The sequence below is a fragment of the Oculina patagonica genome, chromosome 5 (assembly GCF_052425735.1).
Source record: "Oculina patagonica isolate OP01 chromosome 5, crgOcupat, whole genome shotgun sequence".
In the NCBI taxonomy this organism is placed as follows: Eukaryota; Metazoa; Cnidaria; class Anthozoa; order Scleractinia; family Oculinidae; genus Oculina; species Oculina patagonica.
The window spans coordinates 12,057,755-12,077,493 of record NC_135762.1 but is presented as its reverse complement, the minus strand read 5'-3'; the positions used below and the strand labels follow the sequence as shown (position 1 = coordinate 12,077,493).

General features: G+C 40.6%; 1 protein-coding gene across 3 annotated transcripts; it reads left to right on the top strand.

Moving 5' to 3' along the window:
- Positions 1–62: 62 nt before the first annotated feature.
- Positions 63–18,499, top strand: LOC144655539 (uncharacterized). Of its 3 annotated transcripts, XM_078515786.1 has the most exons (3): positions 63–156; positions 16,455–17,321; positions 17,406–18,499. In XM_078515786.1, the coding sequence occupies exons 2-3, from the start codon at positions 16,463–16,465 to the stop codon at positions 17,699–17,701; spliced, it is 1,155 nt and encodes a 384-aa protein (XP_078371912.1). In that variant the 5' UTR covers positions 63–156; positions 16,455–16,462; the 3' UTR covers positions 17,702–18,499. The 3 variants fall into 3 exon arrangements, with proteins under 3 accessions (XP_078371912.1, XP_078371910.1, XP_078371911.1); XM_078515784.1 differs by having other exon boundaries at positions 16,455–18,499; XM_078515785.1 differs by having other exon boundaries at positions 88–150; positions 16,455–18,499.
- The last annotated feature ends 1,240 nt before the right edge of the window (positions 18,500–19,739 follow it).

Genomic DNA, 19,739 nt, shown 5'->3' with positions numbered 1-19,739 from the left:
ATAATTAATTCCTTGCGTTCTTGTCCCGCGATGCTTTTTGGTCAGCGTTATCAATATGATCGCGCGCGACAAGAACAAAGAAAGAGCTTGTGAGTTGTAAGCTTGCAGAAGTGTTGGTTTTGATCGAGTAAATAGCAAAGGATTCTCCTTGTGAAGGTAAGAAATCGTTAAAATTGCAGTTTTGGACTTAGGGGATTCCTTTGTGTAAGATACAGGACCCAGACATTAATAGTCGATCGCTTTCAATCGACAGATGTCGCTATGCATTTTTCCTCGTTGTTTTGCTTGAGTTCAACTGAATGACTGTTCTGTTGAAAAGTGAAACAGATCGCGTGCTTCGTCGATTCACAATCATATAAACATTTACTTCATTTGGAATTTGAAGTGAAATAATCACGTTTTTTGAAACCTTGCAAAGTTTTCGACGCCATCTGGTTGGCCGTTGGGGCTATTATTAACGTGGACGGTGGTAAACGTTTAATACAGCAAACTCTTAGGCCCTGTTTATACGTTGCACAAACGTCGAATTTAATTCGAAAGAATTTAATTCAAGGACCAAATTTACCACTAGGTTATACCACAGGCAGACCTGTGGTATAACCTAGTGTTAAATCTCTATGGGGGTTATGCACCAGTCATTTGAAACCCCCGCCTCCCCCCCCCTCGGGCATGAGCGGGGCATTCACTTTTTTGGCAAGTGAAAGCAAGTGAAGTCCCCGGCCCCCGGGAGAAAAGTGAATGGTGAACTCCCCCGCCCTTTTATATGATCCACACACATGGTAATTCATGTAGAAAACTCGTTATAGCCAAGCACAACAAGGGATGACAGTAAGGGATGATAAAAACGTTGGTAGCCGTGAAATGAACACATTGATTTCAGAGCAGCTAGGAATACATTTGCAAAGGCTCCCCGAAGGACAGGGAAGAAGACAACTATTTCAAATTTCCAACTCTACATGGAAATGCAGGATGATATTACAATATGCTCTGTGTTGTTTGAACAGCTGGCTCTTTGTTATTAAATGGATCTCTAAAACTAGAAACTTCCTATTACCGGTACATTGTATTCTAACTCAACTTAAACTATCATAAATGAATGTCTCCAGCGTCTTTAATGCGCTATATTATTGTCAAACTAACATTTAACGTAAAAGGAATTTCTTAAATCTTGCGGACAGTTTTTAGTTGTATTTCACTCAGTATCAGTAATTTATTCATCTTGAGCGAGTGGACATAAATAATGTATGCGAAATTACCATGCGGCGCGAAAAATGCAAACCGCTGACCATGGAGTGAGTGCCACGCTTACTCCCCCGGTCCGGGATGCGAAGACCGTGATTTCTGGCGCATCCCCCGCATAGTGGGGGACCAAAATGGAGTGAATCTGAAGTGAAAGCCCCGCTTTTGCCCCGCTCATGCCCGGGGGGGGGGGGGGGGGTCGGGGATTTCAAATGACTGGTGCATTTAAATATAGCACTGAACAATACATATTAAGTGTGTTTTTGAAGCTAGAATTTTGATGGTTTGGCGTCAGTTTGAGCTTGAATTGGACAAGGTCCCAGCCGCCAGCTGTCAAGGTGCCTGGCTTGTCTCTCCTCCTACATATACATTAAGGTTACTATTTTTAGCGGCTACTAATTTTGGCAAGTTGGGCGAAAATGGCTAAATTTAGTACTCACTAAAATTTGTCTCGATCAAATTTAATACCCCCCTCCCACCCCAAAGGAAAGCAAAATTAAACATAGTTGACTTAAACAATGCTTTAAAGAATGGATGCTGTAACTTTGTTCACTCTGGCAACGCAAATGCTCGTTAAATTTCAAGTGAGATTTTTCTTTTACTAAACATTTATTTCCATCTTAGGTATAGGTTCAACTGGTTTACACGATATCACAATTTTTTCTTTATTTACAATTTTCGGAAAATCCCTAAATTAAATAGTCGCTAAATCGTCCTTAGAAAAAATCGCTAAAATTAGAAGTCGCTAACAATAGTAACATTAAGGTAAAGCCAATGGTCGAAAGGGATTCAGTGACACCACACACAAGTCAACTAACATTTCATTTAACTTAACTTAAGTATTCGAATTGAGATGAGTTTAAAATAATATGTACTGTTCAGTGATTTATTCATATCCGCCATAGACTTGTTTTAATTTCTATAGTTTATTGATCTCGAATGTTAACAGAGACTTAACTTAGGGTGGTCTGCCTGTGGTTATATACAGCTGTATAATCATGTAACGAAATTAAAATTTGGTGCACTATTCCAGCTTAAACTTGGACACAAAATTGCATTCTCTACAGTTTAACATTAAGAGCTTGAAAACTCACTGTAAATGGTGATCTGCTATTAAAATGGTCCTATGCTCCCAGAGGAGAACATAGGATAAAGATGATGAGATTAAAATGGCAATCATGATGTAATTCCATCATCTCCTATAATGTGGTATTGTTATAAGGGACTGTGTCACAGATTTTAAAGGGTAAAGTCTGCTGCCAAGCCAAGTGGCCCATACAGCCGGAGCTTATCCCGGTTTCCATAGCATTAAGCGACTAGGAGTATTGCTACTCCCCCCTGGATGGGATGCTAGTCCATTGCAGGGTCACCCCCCAGCAGTAAATTCGCCGGTACCCATTTATACACCTGGGTGGAGAGAGGCACTGTGAGAGTAAAGTGTCTTGCCCAAGAACACAATGCAGCACCCAGGCCAGGCCTCAAACCTGGGCTGTTCGACTCCGAGTCAAGTGCGTTAACCGATTAGTCCTAGGAAATGACCATCAAATTCGGTGAAAAATGAAAATAACCTCTTAAAACAGTGAAGGAACATTTTAATAACACAGCAAGTACAGATGGCCAAAAGTGATGAAGATTAAAATGGAATACAATACTGGGTTTTTAAAATATGGTTGGACTTAACAGTTTTCAAAGTTAGTCTCGCTAAAAATATATATATATAGTTTTCAAAGTTAACTAAACTAAAAGTGGACTAACAGTTTTTAAAGTTAGTCTCGTTTATTTAATACTTTAATACATTATAACGCCCCGGAGACACATTGGGTTGCAATGAAGTTATGGTTTTATCATTAAGATCCATAGAAATAGTTTCTTTGCAAACATTAAGTTTCATAGCAAGTATTTGGCAAAAGATTATTAAAATAAACTTAACTCAGCCGTGACATAGTCCCTTTAAATGGCAACTAGTTTTTTATTGGGATTCAACAGTTCTTTTTGGATACTAAGGGAGAATGATACAAAAAATATTGAAAAGAGTGCAAGTTTGAACTATACTCACAGCACAACCCTAAAACCACAATAATTATACCTTAAAAGATGGTTGGTTGCAATTAAAAAAAAAAGCAAAGGAAGAGGGCGGGGGCCAGGAGGAGGCCCTTTTTGCCTCCCTTGATTCACTCATTCCAAACACCAAACATCAAAATGTGCAAAAGCATCGTTGGTTTAATATTGAGTGACTTGAATTCTGATTGATTGACACCACAAGAGCATGTGCAGAGAAAGAAAATCGTAAAGAAAGGGACAAAAAAACATGATGAAGTTGTTGATTTAAAGCATGTTTCTCCTAGTTGATATATTTATAAACCTTCCTTGATTTTGATGGCAGCGCGGTTCAAAATGGTGAATGACTCTGCATAACATGAGTTCTTACATTCTCACTTATGTCCAGAAATGCACGCAACGACGAAAATGACAAATTTGGCAAAATTTCGTCAAATGACAAAGGTGACGAAATTTCGTCAAATTCGTCAAGCCAGCAAAGTTATGTCATTTAAGAGAATGTCTCCTTTAGATCCACAAACTTAATTTGGCTCAGTAAATAGAATTCGCTCAAAATCCCTCCAGTAATTTCTTATTATAAGTAAGTAACAAATATGGAATTAGACTGGAGAAAAATTGTTTTCTTTATGAAATCTGGATGAAAACCTTTTACACCTTCTGGTGGCCTCGATGGCCATTGGCCGGATCGTGAAATTTGGTAAAGTCCAACCATTCGCTCTAATACAAATATTGCAGCTACATCGCTTAAATACCGATATTTGTAAACAACAAGCCTTGGCCTTTTAAACTGGATGAACCGCATTGAAAAACTTTGATTATCAAGAAAGAGACGAGGATCTAAAGTTTGGCTATTTTGGACGTTAAAGGCCAGCTCAAATTTTCCTTAACTTTATGTAGTAAAATATCAAAAGTGGCTCGTACTCACAAGTTAAACTGCATATCAGCGGCAAGCTCCATCCTTCCGCTCTGAGAATATGTAAAAATATTTGGCCGTTCTCTACTCCTTCGGTTGTTGACAAGGGGCGAAACAAGTGCTACTCGGCGGATTTCGCCATGTTGTCATCTTAACAATTCGAACCAACTTCAGTACCAAAAAGAGGAGAATTTTGTTAGATCACTAGTACAGTTATCTCGCAGCGAAGGAAGAAATCACCTAGCAATCCGCTTTTATCTGAACGGAAATTATCACGTCGAGATAGTCCATTTTACAGCAACTTTTACAGCAACATATCGATCTTCTACTGTCAGCCATCTTGGTTTTAACATCCGCTGACCAGTTTAGTCGGTCAGTATAAAACACCACTTTTCCACGGACTGCGGACTGCGGACTGCGGACTACGGACTGGGTATAAACACAAATGCGGACTCAAACTGCGGACTGGGTATAGAATACGGACTACGGTATAAAATGCAGACTGAGCATATAAAATACGTTTAAATGCAAACCACGGCTAGAAACAACGACCTTTTTATCGACGGTTGTTGAAGGCGGCACGAAGAAAAGCACACAAACTGCTCGTCAAGATTCACAGCGAAATCAAAATTTATTATTTCTTTCACGATAAATACAATTCCAGTGCCGTAGCAAGGGGAGGGGCCAGGGGGGGGGGGGGGTTCGTCCCCCCAGTTTTTTTCCCAAAAAGTAAAAACAGACCCGTATGAAATGTTGAAAATAAAATTTTATCTCCCAAAAGGTTTGAAACAATAACATTTGTACTTCTTTTCATTTTTTAACGTATGTAGGGTGAGGCACAACAATATTAAACAGCTAAAAAATAAACTAAACGAACTAAACTTTGGGAAGTTTTCAAAAAACGACCTGCCGATGAAGTCTACGTTTGCTTCTAAGGCAACTCGGACAGTTTAATAACTACGAACTCACTATGATGACTCTGAAAAGTGAAACATTTGCTGGTTTCAAGATACAGAGACACTCGGTTTTCTATTTTGTAATTGACGTTGCAAGTGTTATACTCTCTTCAATGTGCATTGGTTTGCTGAGACAGTGTAGGAAGAAAATAATTCGCGATTTGCGTAAATCACAAATAGCTCTTGGAGAACGCTGGAAATAGCATTTCCAAGCCTCTAGATTTCAAAATTTTCTGGGGGGGGGGGGGGTGCATTCCCCCACACCCCCCTAGCGGCTCGCGCCTCCGCCGCTCGCATGCCACCCAGTTATTTTACCCTTGCTACGGCACTGAATTCTCTCAAAAATGCTCTGCTCGGTATCTGTGAAAGAAGAGGCTTACCTTAATGAACGCTCTCATCGTTCTTGAAATTTGACTGGTTCGCCTTCAAAACATTCGTCCGTTCCACTGGGTGTTTTCCTGGAAATATACGGTGAGATTCCGAGAATTTATTTGCGAGCTTTCCGCCGCCATATTGGATTTGCGACATATACAAGTGCTTGGTTTTCAAAAGAAGACGCAATGCTCAATCTGCACACTTTCAACTTGAATTTTTTCTCTGCGTCTAGACAAGTAACTACTTCGGATATCTAAAGCGTCAATACGTGAGATAACTAAAAAAAAAAAAAAAAATAAAAGAGAAGAAACCTTGAGGGAAATCACCAACGTGAAAAGCTACCTTTTACTGTACTGTCGAAAACGTATAGTCAGAACGCTTAGCGCAAATTTTTGGAGAAATCGTTACATGGTTGATTAAAGCACCAAATTTGCAGAATGATTCTTTAATGACTGTTAAATAATTGTATCCGTGGATCCACCTGAATTTTTTCTTGCAATTTGCAAAATTTGCTAAACGTTTTTTACCACGAACAAACTCTCAAGCACCGCTACCACGCCATTTTGAATTGATGCAATGACAGTTGGACAGAAGCAAATATTCCTCTACTCCGTAAGTAATTTGCAGTTCTATGCTTAAATGTTGTAAAAATAAATATAAATTGAAGACATTGTTGAAGGTTTCGCAAAAATTTCAATTTTTAGATGCAGTAATCTAAAATGATTATTATGGTAATTATGCGCTTGTAGTTTGTGGCCGCCCAGGGAAGCGGAACATGCTTAAAGAAGCCTTGAAGAAACGAGATTACACAGAGGTCGCATAAGGTTTTGGTCAAGCTAAGGCGGCTTCAATAATAAGAAAATACATTTTCAGCAACGAGGCATATAAATTTATGGATCGTTTCCATAAAATAGTCAAGAAGCGTCGTTACCATCTAGCCTCAAAACCTTAATGTTTTTAATTTTCAATGGAGACGGTTTGAAATAGAAAGATAAGCACGAGTCCTAAGCATGCCTTACCGTTGATCAGCCTATTGTCTACAACACAAAGAAAAAAATCAAGGGAATCCAATACAGAAACAAGGCACTCATAGGAGCGTGAACCGCCTCTGCCTGTCTACATTGACCTGAACATGCATAGATTGACGAGATGCAAGCGGATCATCCAGCATTTACACCAGCTGGAAATTTCTATTTCCTATGTCAGGGTCACACAGCTTAAAGAGTGCGAGCACTTTGACGAGGATGGAGTTGTATCCCTTGCCTGCGAAAGGTCTGTTCACTGTTGGTGCCTTAGACAGCCTTCAAAAAGCGGCTCTTTTCTTGTTACCGGCATCAGTCTCCTCCAGTTTCCAACTGAGAACCAACCAGGTATAAGTACACAACCAGTTACGATTTCTCCATCTGTACCTAGAAAGTCTGTCTGGTTGTAACATCACATCCAGATTTAGGGGAAAGGGCAGACTTGACAGGCATTTAAAGAGGAAACAGAAACACTTCCCTATTACGCCTCCCATGCGATTTAGTCTTTTGATGCCGACTGTGAGCACTTCTGAAAAACTGAACGGCTGGTTATTATCGTTTATGACAAAGAGAGTTCGTCCTTGTTCCTTAACCAAACTAAGCTTGAACTTTTCTGTCTTAAGAACGTTCATTGAGAAGATGCCACCGACGGACAATGCTTTGCTTTAACTCACAATAGACGGGCGTTCAACCTAGGACACTTGTACTGATACTGAGCAAAATATCCCTTCACCTTATAAACACCTTATCGAGTTTCACTCTCTTTATATTTTTCATGTTTTTCTGTTAATTTTTGGATCAAGGGGGTGGCTAGCCACCCAATCTAACGCCACTAGATCCACCCATGTCTAGGATATTACAATTAATTTTTTCAAGCCTTAAACCGCCGCATTTTTTCTTTTGTCAGTAAAAAAGGTTTGCGTGGGATGCTAGTTATAGGGAACCTGGAATTCGCGTGACTTCTTCTTCAATTTGCCTTATGGGTAATAAATATTTGATAAAGGCCTGCACAAAATAGCGACGGACAGCCCCTGAAAAATCTAGTTGACCGCTTACGAAAGGGAACATTGCAGAACAACTTTTATGAATTTATGCAAATGAGCTCAAAACGTTTAGTTTTAAATTTCAAGGAAAATAAAAAAAATCGGGTGGAGCCACGGATAAACTTGAAACAAGAATCGAAAAGAGGCTGCATGCAATACTCTCAAAGTGCCTCTCTCCACCCAGGTGTATAAATGGGTACCGGCGAATTTACTGCTAGGGGGTAACCCTGCGGTGGACTAGTATCCCATCCAGGGGGAGTAGCAATACTCCTAGTCGCTTAATGCTACGGAAACCGGGATAAGCGTCGGCTGTATGAGCCACTTGGCTCGGACACAGACTGAAAACGGCAGCTCGATTTTGCGATTCAAAACTCCGGTTCCAAACTCGAATGTTGAGAGGATTATCGTCTGGCTTCACGTGGCAGACACGTACGAATTTTGCCGAATTTTGCTTGTTTTCGCTACACTAACACACGGTTTGTTTTAACGTTTCGCCATTCGCTTATTCAACACCCCTCGGACTCCTGTAATACCAAAAAAGAGGTACGAAATTTCAAGTACTGAAGAAGTTAAAAAATTCTACTGGCAGAAGAGACTGAAACATACGGGGAAAAACGTCTGACCCGGTTTTCATTGTCATGCAAATTAGGGTTGTTTGTCAAATTCCCACGTGCCTGCCGCTTGAGGCTGGCCAGATATGCAGTTGAATAACGATAACAAACTCGAACCTTCAAAACAGATCGAAAAACGTTTGAGATATCGGGAGTTCGAGTTAGCAAGGGTACTAAATTATTAGGGAAAAAACACCTGGAGGATCGGAGAAAGTTCGAGTTTAGCAGGAGGTTCGAGTTATCTGTAATGAAATTGACAACATTATATTAAGTTTTGAGTCGAGTCTCCACTGCAACTCCGATCCAAGAATCAAAGACTAAAGCGAATGAAACAAACACAAATTTTAAGTTCCTCACAATTGGAGGGATTTAAATGTGTTTTGACAGTACTTTGCTGTAATCTACGAGCAGGCTTTCTGTAGGAAAAAAGGCTAACTTTATCGAGCTAGGCGAGAAGGTCAGACAACTTTGATGCTCAGTTTATTCAGCCTTGCTTCTAGTTATTTTTAACATCAGGTCACGTTTGGTAGCATTTTGCATTTTTAGTCTGCATTTTATACCGTAGTCCGTGTTTTATACCCAGTCCGTAGTCCGTAGTCCGCAGTCCGTGTTTTATACTGACCGACTAAACTGGTCAGCGGATGTTAAAACCAAGATGGCTGACAGTAGAAGATGGATATGTTGCTGTAAAAGTTGCTGTAAAATGGACTATCTCGACGTGATAATTTCCGTTCAGATAAAAGCGGATTGCAAGGTGATTTCTTCGTTCACTGCGAGATAAATGTACTAGTGATCGAACAAAATTCTCCTCTTTTTGGTACTGAAGTTGGTTCGAATTGTTAAGATGACAACATGGCGAAATCCGCCGAGTAGCACTTGTTTCGCCCCTTGTCAACAACCGAAGGAGTAGAGAACGGCCAAATATTTTTACATATTCTCAGATCGGAAGGATGGAGCTTGCCGCTGATATGCAGTTTAACTTGTGAGTACGAGCCACTTTTGATATTTTACTACATAAAGTTAAGGGAAATTTGAGCTGGCCTTTAACATCCAAAATAGCCAAACTTTAGATCCTCGTCTCTTCCTTTATAAGCAAAGTTGTTCAATGCGGTTCATCCAGTTTAAAAGGCCAAGGCTTGTTGTTTACAAATATCGGTATTTAAGCGATGTAGCTGCAATATTTGTATTAGAGCGAATGGTTGGACTTTACCAAATTTCACGATCCGGCCAATGGCCATCGAGGCCACCAGAAGGTGTAAAAGGTTTTCATCCAGATTTCATAAAGAAAACAATTTTTCTCCAGTCTAATTCCATATTTGTTACTTACTTATAATAAGAAATTACTGGAGGGATTTTGAGCGAATTCTATTTACTGAGCCAAATTAAGTTTGTGGATCTAAAGGAGACATTCTCTTAACTCAACTCATACAGTGCTGACGGATTTGACGAAATTGACGAAATTGGCGAAAATGATGAATTTGACGAAATTTCATCAAATTTGTCAGGCCAGCAAAGTTGTGTCATTTAACTCAACCCATGCAGTGCTGATGAATTTGACGAAATTGGCGAAAATGATGAATTTGACGAAATTTTGTCAAATTCGTCAAGCCAGCAAAGTTATGTCATTTAACTCAACCCATGCAGTGCTGACGAGTTTGACGAATTTGACGAAATTGGCGAAAATGATGAATTTGACGAAATTTCGTCAAATTCATCAAGCCAGCAAAGTTATGTCATTTAACTCAGCCCATGCAGTGCTGACGAATTTGACGAAATTGGCGAAAATGACGAAATTTTGTCAAATTCGTCAAGCCAGCAAAGTTATGTCATTTAACACAACCCATGCAGTGCTGATGAGTTTGACGAATTTGACGAAATTGGCGAAAATGATGAATTTGACGAAATTTCGTCAAATTCATCAAGCCAGCAAAGTTATGTCATTTAACTCAACTCATGCAGTGCTGACGCATTTGACGAAATTGGCAAAAATGACAAATTTGACGAAATTATCGTCATGCCAGCAAAGTTATGTCATTTAACTCAACAACTGTAAAAGTGCATACATACATGAATGCCTCGTTCTCTAGACATGACACAGGTTAAAACATTGCACAACAATTTTGTTGTGGTCTGTTATGCTATTTGCAAACAGCAAACTTATGAGAATCAACTCAATTATGCAATCTTACCAACTTCATGAGATCTATGTCCCAGTGAAAACAATTAACCCCATTTGGTTTAGGCATCTTTCCTTCAGTAGACATTGATATAGTACTGAAGCTCTATCGCAATCAGGAATGCCAGTTGCACAGGCTTGCCATGTTGACACATTGAAAAAGTAAACAGCTAAAAAGAGTACATGTATGTATGCCTCGTTCTTCAAATAGGTCAGGTAAACATGGAGAAGAAAGTAAAAGGAATCTTTTGTATCCATGCAGCGTTTCCTGCTGTCCTGAGCTGAGTGTCATTGATATAATGTAGCTCTAGGGAATTCCAGATTGTGTTTGTGATGGAATTGTAACAAGGCTGCAGTTGACTGTACGAAAGAATCACCCTTTTCCTTTTGTTTTACTGCTTTTAACCTTAATTCCAAAATAAGGCGTGTAGAACGAAGGAATCCAGTAAAGTCCAGGGCCATTTCACTACCAGAAATCGCCAAGAAATCGATGGTTTGCCGCCATCTTGGAATTAGAAAGCTTACATGACGCATTTTGTGTTCTAGAAAAAATCCGCTGTTTATAAAGATCGTAGTCTGAGCAATCTGAGACTACAATGTGTTTCACACAGCGGTTTCCCCCACGCCATGGGTAGGTATGTCATGTAAGGTATTCGCCTCCAAGATGGCGGCGTTGACTAAAAACATTGTAATTTTTTGTGTTCTCGAGCTTTCACTGCTTTCTCTGTTGTGAATTCAGAATTTCTTCATCTTAAAATAAGACTCAATTCTGCATTAATATGCCAGCAAATTTCTTCGCAGTTGGACAAAGAAAGCTTGAAGAGCCACCTGTATATAGATTGAGTACATGTACTCAATTCACAACAGTCAAGAGTGTGATAAAACCTATGTGTGATGGACTCACTTTTAATAGTTTCACATCAACAACCTGTGGCAAATATTTTAGACATCAGTCAGTGAATTGACCGCAGTGATGGCTTCAATGATTCTACTCCTCCAATTATAAGAATATTAGTAACAAGATAGCATTACGAGATGCTACGTTACCTGCAGATGGAAATGGCAAAAGCCATAAGAACACTTAGGCATGTAAGTTTCCTTTTCGTTATTATATTTTTTTACTGCATGCCAACTCATGCTATAAACTTGTTGGCTAATAATCATGTCATTGCGGTTTATACAAAATATCACGATTTTCTCAAATCTCGATGTTTCGATGTTGGCGAAATTTCGCCAAATTTGTCATTTTCGTCAAATTCGTCGTTTTCGTCGAATTCGTCACTTTTGTGGTACCCCTCCTCTGGAGCTTGTTCGCTCAAATCTTCGACTTTGGCGAAATTTCGCCAAATTCGTCATTTTCGTCGAATTCGTCGTTTTTGTCAAATTCGCCGCTTTCTTTGTACCTCTCCTCTCGAGCTCGTTCGCTCAATTCTCGACTTTGACGAAATTTAGCCAAATTTGTCATTTTCGTTGAATTCGTCATTTTCGTCGAATTCACCGCTTTCGTGGTACCCCTCCTCTCAAGCTCGTTCGCTCAAATCTTCGACTTTGGCAAAATTTCGCCAAATTTGTCATTTTCGCCAAATTCGTCATTTTCGTCGAATTCGCCGCTTTCGTGGTACCCCTCCTCTCCAGCTCGTTCGCTCAAATCTGCGACTTTGGCGAAATTTCGCCAAATTCATCATTTTCGTTGAATTCGTCGTTTTTGTCGAATTCACCGCTTTCGTGGTACCCCTCCTCTCGAGCTCGTTCGCTCAAATCTTCGACTTTGGCGAAATTTCGCCAAATTTGTCATTTTCGTCAAATTCGTCGTTTTCGTCGAATTCGCCACTTTTGTGGTACCCCTCCTCTGGAGCTTGTTTGCTCAAAAAGATGGTTGGTTGCAATTAAAAAAAAAGCAAAGGAAGAGGGCGGAGGCCAGGAGGAGGCCCTTTTTGCCTCCCTTGATTCACTCATTCCAAACACCAAACATCAAAATGTGCAAGTACCCGTACGAACGACGTAACGCTGCTGCAGCGCTGCGTTAGTTCACTTTTTTGGTTGCACAGCGCTTAAGCGTCGTTAAAGCAATACTTGTGAGTCGCTCAAGCTGCCAACCCAGAATATCATGCACTGCAGAAGCGCTGCAAAATTGTACAAACTAAAAACAGCGGTAAAGCAGCGGTAAAGCAGTGCTGCAAGACGCTGCGTAAAACCTGCATGTGTATCAGATGTAAACATTGTCTTCCGGCGATAAAACATTCATAAAGCAACGTTGCACAGCTATGCTTAAAAGCTACAGCAGCAACACATTGAAAGAAATCATTAAAACTGCTGAAAATATCGTTTTAAACACTTATAATTAGTCTTGCGTACTTGGAGGTTGGAAGGTCACGCGTGCAGGTAAAACAACAAAAGCAAACGGCCGGCCTATCGATTGAAATATAAGTTTATTAAGAATAAAATTAATACTAGAGTCTACATCTCGAGATATCGTTATTTTAGAGTGCTCTGTGGAACAAAACTAAAACATTTTCAGCTGCATGTTGACGGTGACCAGTGAGTTCGTGAACAAAACTATGTACTACAATTGATACTCGAGAATGTACTTACGTTACAGCTTGATCTACCATTCTTTTTTGCTAAATTTTCGAGTGTATGTTGCCATTTCAAATAAATACCTTCCCAATGGTATTTTGCCTAGACCATTTTGTACTTATATCCTCTCTCATAAGAGAAAATTTTCAATCTTTTCATGTGCAAAAATTACTGTATCTAACCATACGATACGTGATGGAATTGCCGGAATGCGATCTCAGAGATATGTACTATAAGCTGATTGGTTGGTTTTAACAACATGTTTTGTTTCAGTGTTTCATGCTCGTGTTACAATTTCAACCGTTGAATTGAAGCGGGAACGAAGCTCTGGAAGCAGGCGGATTGTAGAACTTTCTTATTTATATATGCACAATCTGGGAAATTATTCGTTGATTTTCCCAGAAAACTGATTTTCGCTACAGCCAATTCTTCGTAAGCAGTGATTTTGTGCAACAAACCAGTATCGCTCAAAGAAGAAACATGTGTGATTGCAGTTTTGTCGGCTCGGATATTTCAGGATTTTCTCCAATCTGTTGTGAAAATGAAAGGGTTGCAAGACCGTTGGGTTAATATGAAAGGCAATTTACCGAAGAAAAGAACAAGAAAATGAGGTGAGCCTGCATACTTACAAAAACAGAAACGAATTTGCCTGTTTATTTGGATATATTTTTTAAAAATTCCGTAGCTCAGTAAAATTTTCTTGCTCAATTTTAATTATCTTCAACTCCACTGACTGCAATAATAAGCAAGTTAAATTTCAAAGTTTCGCCAAATCACATGGATGTTATAGTTTATACTTAACCTTGTATGTCTGATTTCATAATTAAAACTCATGAGCATATAAAAAATTAATTTGAACGTCAATCGCGGTAGGTTTCAGCTCATAATTTCGTTTGCGATGACTCTAGATCATAGACTGTGCGATTGCTGGACTTCAAGATAATGAAAATAAAGTTTTGATTTGTTGATTTACTAAGATAGATTGTTGTGTACGTTTCTTTTAGTTAGAAAACTTTGTAGTCTTTCTAGCGCTAGCAAATTTTGCATGCTTATATTAGCGTGATGTATTTTGTATCTCACTGGGTGTATCAGGGAAGCGCCGTGCGCGTCGGTCGTATTTGCAGCCTAAAGTAACGCTGCAAAGCGCTGCTTTACAGCTGCTTTATCGACCCCATGGCTTCGTGTGGGCTATGATCAGCAGCTCTCGAGCAGCGCTGCCCGTCGCTCCTGCAGCACTCACGCAGTCATTTTTCGAAACTGCTGAAGCGCTACGAAAACAGCGTTCGCGCAACCTACATGCAGCGCTCGTTGCAGCGCTCATGAGTGGCTAAAACAGCGTTGCATAAACGGCTTATGTTTCGTACGGGTAGCATCGTTGGTTTAATATTGAGTGACTTGAATTCTGATTGATTAACACCACAAGAGCATGTGCTCGTGGTACCCCTCCTCTCGAGCTCGTTCGCTCAAATCTTCGACGTTGGCGAAATTTCGTCAAATTCGTCGTTTTCGTTGAATTCGCCACTTTTGTGGTACCCCTCCTCTGGGCTATGATCAGCAGCTCTCGAGCAGCGCTGCCCGTCGCTCCTGCAGCACTCACGCAGTCATTTTTCGAAACTGCTGAAGCGCTACGAAAACAGCGTTCGCGCAACCTACATGCAGCGCTCGTTGCAGCGCTCATGAGTGGCTAAAACAGCGTTGCATAAACGGCTTATGTTTCGTACGGGTAGCATCGTTGGTTTAATATTGAGTGACTTGAATTCTGATTGATTAACACCACAAGAGCATGTGCTCGTGGTACCCCTCCTCTCGAGCTCGTTCGCTCAAATCTTCGACTTTGGCGAAATTTTGCCAAATTCGTCATTTTCGTCGAATTCGTCGTTTTCGTCGTTTTCGTCAAATTCGCCGCTTTCTTTGTACCCCTCCTCTCGAGCTCGTTCGCTCAATTCTCGACTTTGACGAAATTTCGCCAAATTCGTCATTTTCGTTGAATTCGTCATTTTCGTCGAATTCACCGCTTTCGTGGTACCCCTCCTCTCAAAATGTCGCCAAATTCGTCATTTTCGTTGAATTCGTCGTTTTCGTCAAAATCGCCGCTTTCGTGTTACCCTTATTCTCCAGCTCGTTCGCTCAAATCTTTGACTCTGGCGAAATTTCGCCAAATTCGTTATTTTCGTCGAATTCGTCGTTTTCGTCGAATTCGCCGCTTTCGTGGTACCCCTCCTCTCCAGCTCGTTCGCTCAAATCTGCGACTTTGGCGAAATTTCGCCAAATTCATCATTTTCGTTGAATTCGTCGTTTTCGTCGAATTCACCGCTTTCGTGGTACCCCTCCTCTCGAGCTCGTTCGCTCAAATCTTCGACTTTGGCGAAATTTCGCCAAATTTGTCATTTTCGTCAAATGCGTCGTTTTCGTCGAATTCGCCACTTTTGTGGTACTCCTCCTCTGGAGCTTGTTTGCTCAAAAAGATGGTTGGTTGCAATTAAAAAAAAAGCAAAGGAAGAGGGCGGAGGCCAGGAGGAGGCCCTTTTTGCCTCCCTTGATTCACTCATTCCAAACACCAAACATCAAAATGTGCAAGTAGCATCGTTGGTTTAATATTGAGTGACTTGAATTCTGATTGATTGACACCACAAGAGCATGTGCAGAGAAAGAAAATCGTAAAGAAAGGGACAAAAAAACATGATGAAGTTGTTGATTTAAAGCATGTTTCTCCTAGTTGATATATTTATAAAGCTTCCTTGATTTTGGCGGCAGCGCGGTCCAAAATGGTGAATGACTCTGCATAACATGAGTTCTTACATTCTTCTGAGGCATGTAGATGTTTGTAGACATGAGAGCTCTTGTCAGTATACAGATGCTCGTGCACATGCATGGAAAAAATAGTAGTCCCAATGTAGCTAACATTATAGTTAGCCCGAAGAAATTTGTTAATAACCCACGAATGGAGCTCCCTCAGGATAGAGTCTTTGACACTGAACAAATTACAAATGCCAGTTATAAGCCAGTTTTGCCCTTTTTTAGTACAAAGAATAGTAGTGGGGTTGAGTTAATGCTCGTGAGTAGTAAGGGCGTTAATTATATTGCCAGAACCTTTTTTGAGGAATTCTGGCCAAATTTTTGCACTGAACATATAGATGCCGCAACAACAACACTAAGGGGCAATTTTTTAAGTTCCCCTCCCCTTCGAAGCCTTATCTTTTGCATGCTCCACTCTCAAATCCCAACATCCTTACCCACTCCCAGTCCCCCATGCTCATAGAATATGAATTGTACCTTACACGCATCACCCTACTACAATGTTTTACTAAGGCACCTAAAATATTAACATTTCATTAGTGAGTGGGAAAAATAAAACAAATCATTGCTCCCAATATGGACACTATATACCCATAGCCAAGTAGTACACGTATTAAGACGAAAGTGCCTTTGTGGCAAGCTGATGAATTGTTTTTTGAAACGATTTCACGTTTCGGTTTATTTTCAGACGGACACATGAAGATGCAACAGCAAAAGCTAAGGACACATGAAAGACTGCACACAAGTAATACATCCTACAAATGCAAACAGTGCGGCAAGTGTTTTAGCCTAGCAACAAATTTGAGAACTCATGAAAGACTCCACAATGGCAAGATGCTTTATGAATGCAAACAGTGTGTTAAGTGTTTTAGCACAACAGGAGCTTTACGGGCACATGAAAGAGTCCACTCAGGGGACAAGCCTCGTGAATGCAAACAGTGTGACAAGTGTTTTAGCACTACAGGAGCTTTACGGAGACATGAAAGAGTCCACTCAGGGGACAAGCCTCATGTATGCAAACAGTGTGACAAGTGTTTTAGCACAACAAGAGATCTACGGAGACATGAAAGAGTCCACTCAGGGGACAAGCCTCATGAATGTAGACAGTGTGACAAGTGTTTTAGCACAACAGGAGCTTTACGGAGACATGAAAGAGTCCACTCAGGGGACAAGCCTCATCAATGTAGACAGTGTGGCAAGTGTTTTAGCCAAAACGGCCATTTGCGGGTTCATGAACGACTCCACAGTGGTGAGAAGCCTTTTGAATGCAAGCAGTGTGGCAAGAGTTTTAGCCAATTAAGCAATTTGCAGGCTCATGAGAGACTCCACAGTGGCGAGAAGCCTTATGTATGCAAACAGTGCGGCAAGTGTTTTAGCACAGCAGGGGATTTACGGAGACACGAAAGAGTCCACTCAGGGGAAAAGCCTCATGAATGCAAACAGTGTGCCAAGTGTTTTAGCACAACAGGAGATTTACGGAGACATGAAAGAGTCCACTCAGGGGACAAGCCTTATGAATGCAAAGAGTGTGGCAAGAGTTTTAGCCAAGCAGGCAGTTTGCGGACTCATGAGAGACTCCACAGTGGCGAGAAGCCTTACGTATGCAAACAGTGCGGCAAGTGTTTTAGTACACCAGGAGATTTACGGACACATGAAAGAGTCCACTCAGGGGACAAGCCTCATGAATGCAAACAGTGTGGCAAGAGTTTTAGCACAACAGGAGCTTTACGGAGACATGAAAGAGTCCACTCAGGGGACAAGCCTCATGTCAGTACAAAGTGTAACACTCAATCAGTCCGTAAGGGTGCTACAGCAGTAGCCAACATGCAAGAACTCAAGCAAGGCCACTTTGAATGTTGGATTTGTTTGGAGGAGTTAGCAAGTCGAGCCCTACTTCTTGAACACTACGATAATCATATGAAAAATATATTTTAGCAAATTGAGCTTTCTTGCCCTTTAGTGCAGCGATACCTTGTTAATCCAACCAACGGGATGGTCGTATAAAATATGGAAATGACTGACTGACTGACTGACTGTAATATTTGCATGCTAATTGACGATTGAAACTGATTAAATGTGACGTCGCTCTTTTATGGCTGCCATTGCACCCAAAATGGGAATCGCAAAGCACAACAGGTCTTCACTTCTGTTCGGTTACAGTTGCATGTTTTTGTTATATCTCATTAAGAATGCTGACAAGGCATTAATTTTTGTCAGCCTCAGTTCTGGTTTTGTTGTGTTAAAGTTATGTGATATCTACCACGAGGAGATGTCCAGCGGTGTTTAACTCTTTTTTTTTCTTGAATGTTTTTCTAGGCTTATTAGGGATGAACTGTTAAATACTTTCCTTTGTTGGAAGGTGAGATCACAAAGTAATTAGACATCTTAGTTAGTAGAAAGAATACGTTATTTGATGAGAACGGTATTTTGTTTCTCACTTTAGCTTGAGTAGAAAAGTATCTATAAGCGCGCGGAAGCCTGGGGCTGTTCACAGGTCACGTGTGAATGGTGACATGTAAACTTTATTGTGGGCTGATAGGTCAAAACGTACGCAGAGAACATGAATATATAGGTATAGCATCGAACGGACATTTGTATATGGTGTGTTACCCCATATATCTGCACTAGAATTATTTCTTAGCAATTCAGTTTGTGTATTGGAAATATGCTAATAAGTTGTTGTTTTATTGTTGTCTGTAGTGCGCAAAATGGATTTCTTTGATTAAAAAAGAAAACAACTCAATTCTGTCGTGCCATTGGTGAAGCAATCCGCGCTGACAACTTTTTGATTATGCGAAACCATGAAACATTTCGTTCCAAATGTTAAGTTTGTAGTTTGTGTGTTTTAGGAGATTGCTTAGTTGTCACTCCTCGGCCTCCGCGCAAAGGACAACACTGAAAATTTATAGGGGGGGGGGGGGGGGGGTGGATACGGGGTCTGAACCTGTACCTTTTCTTTTGAAAAGTGATCCTCTTTGTGGCGAATTTTTTTCTCGTCTCTCCGTACCCGCCTCTATATATTAGGAATCACGCCCTTTGTCCCCCCGCGCTTTTTTAAGGCTTTCGTGTCCGTCCTTTACATTTTTTTCTTCGGGGGGAGGGGGGGGGGCGGAGGGGGAGGAGCCGGTGCTCAGCCCTCTGCTCCTCGCGCTTTTCATATGAGCTCAACATGTTTATCAGGTCTTGATGTACACCGTGCAGAAAAGTAATAACTGCGCCATTGAACAACTGGTAACCTTACTACGTGCTCAAGAGGAGTTGACAGAATAGACGTAACTGGAAACTTAACCAGGCGTTATTTTTCTTGCGGCGGAGGGGTCAACGGAAAAATGAACGCCTGATACAATTACTTGACGAGTCGTCTGTAAAAAGTCCAGAATCTGGACTTTTTTCTGATTGGTTAAGAAAACAAAAGGCATTATTAGAACTCTATCCTGATTAGCTAATTGAGTTGGTAACCAGGCTTTTTTCATAAATTAGTTTTGGCGACAGTTTTGAAGGACTTGAAGGGTGAAATGACTCCAAATCAATGCAAAGATTTTGTACACATGAAGGTTAGGACTAATTAATCAATTCCTGATGGGTGCCCAGTCCAAGCCTCTCTTGATTCATGGAATACGTTTCTTAATTGCCTGGTTACCAAGCTGTTGTTTTTTTTAAATACAGTCAACTCTCTCTTAACGGACACCTCTATAAGACGGACACCTGGTGATGGTCCCTGCCGTTTTTCAGTCACTTTACTGTAAGAAAACTCTCTGTAAGACGGACACCTCTCTAATACGGACAACGGACACTTTGAAACTGCCAGCGGACACGCACAAAAAGTTATTTTTTAGTGAATAATACTTCAAAACTTGTTATCGACATATAGCATAGTAGTTCAGCGCCTTTAGAATACCAAACTTACCAAAAACAATCCACTAAAACGCATCACTTCTCTGCTTACCAAAGATTTAGTTTTCTAGTTACAGTA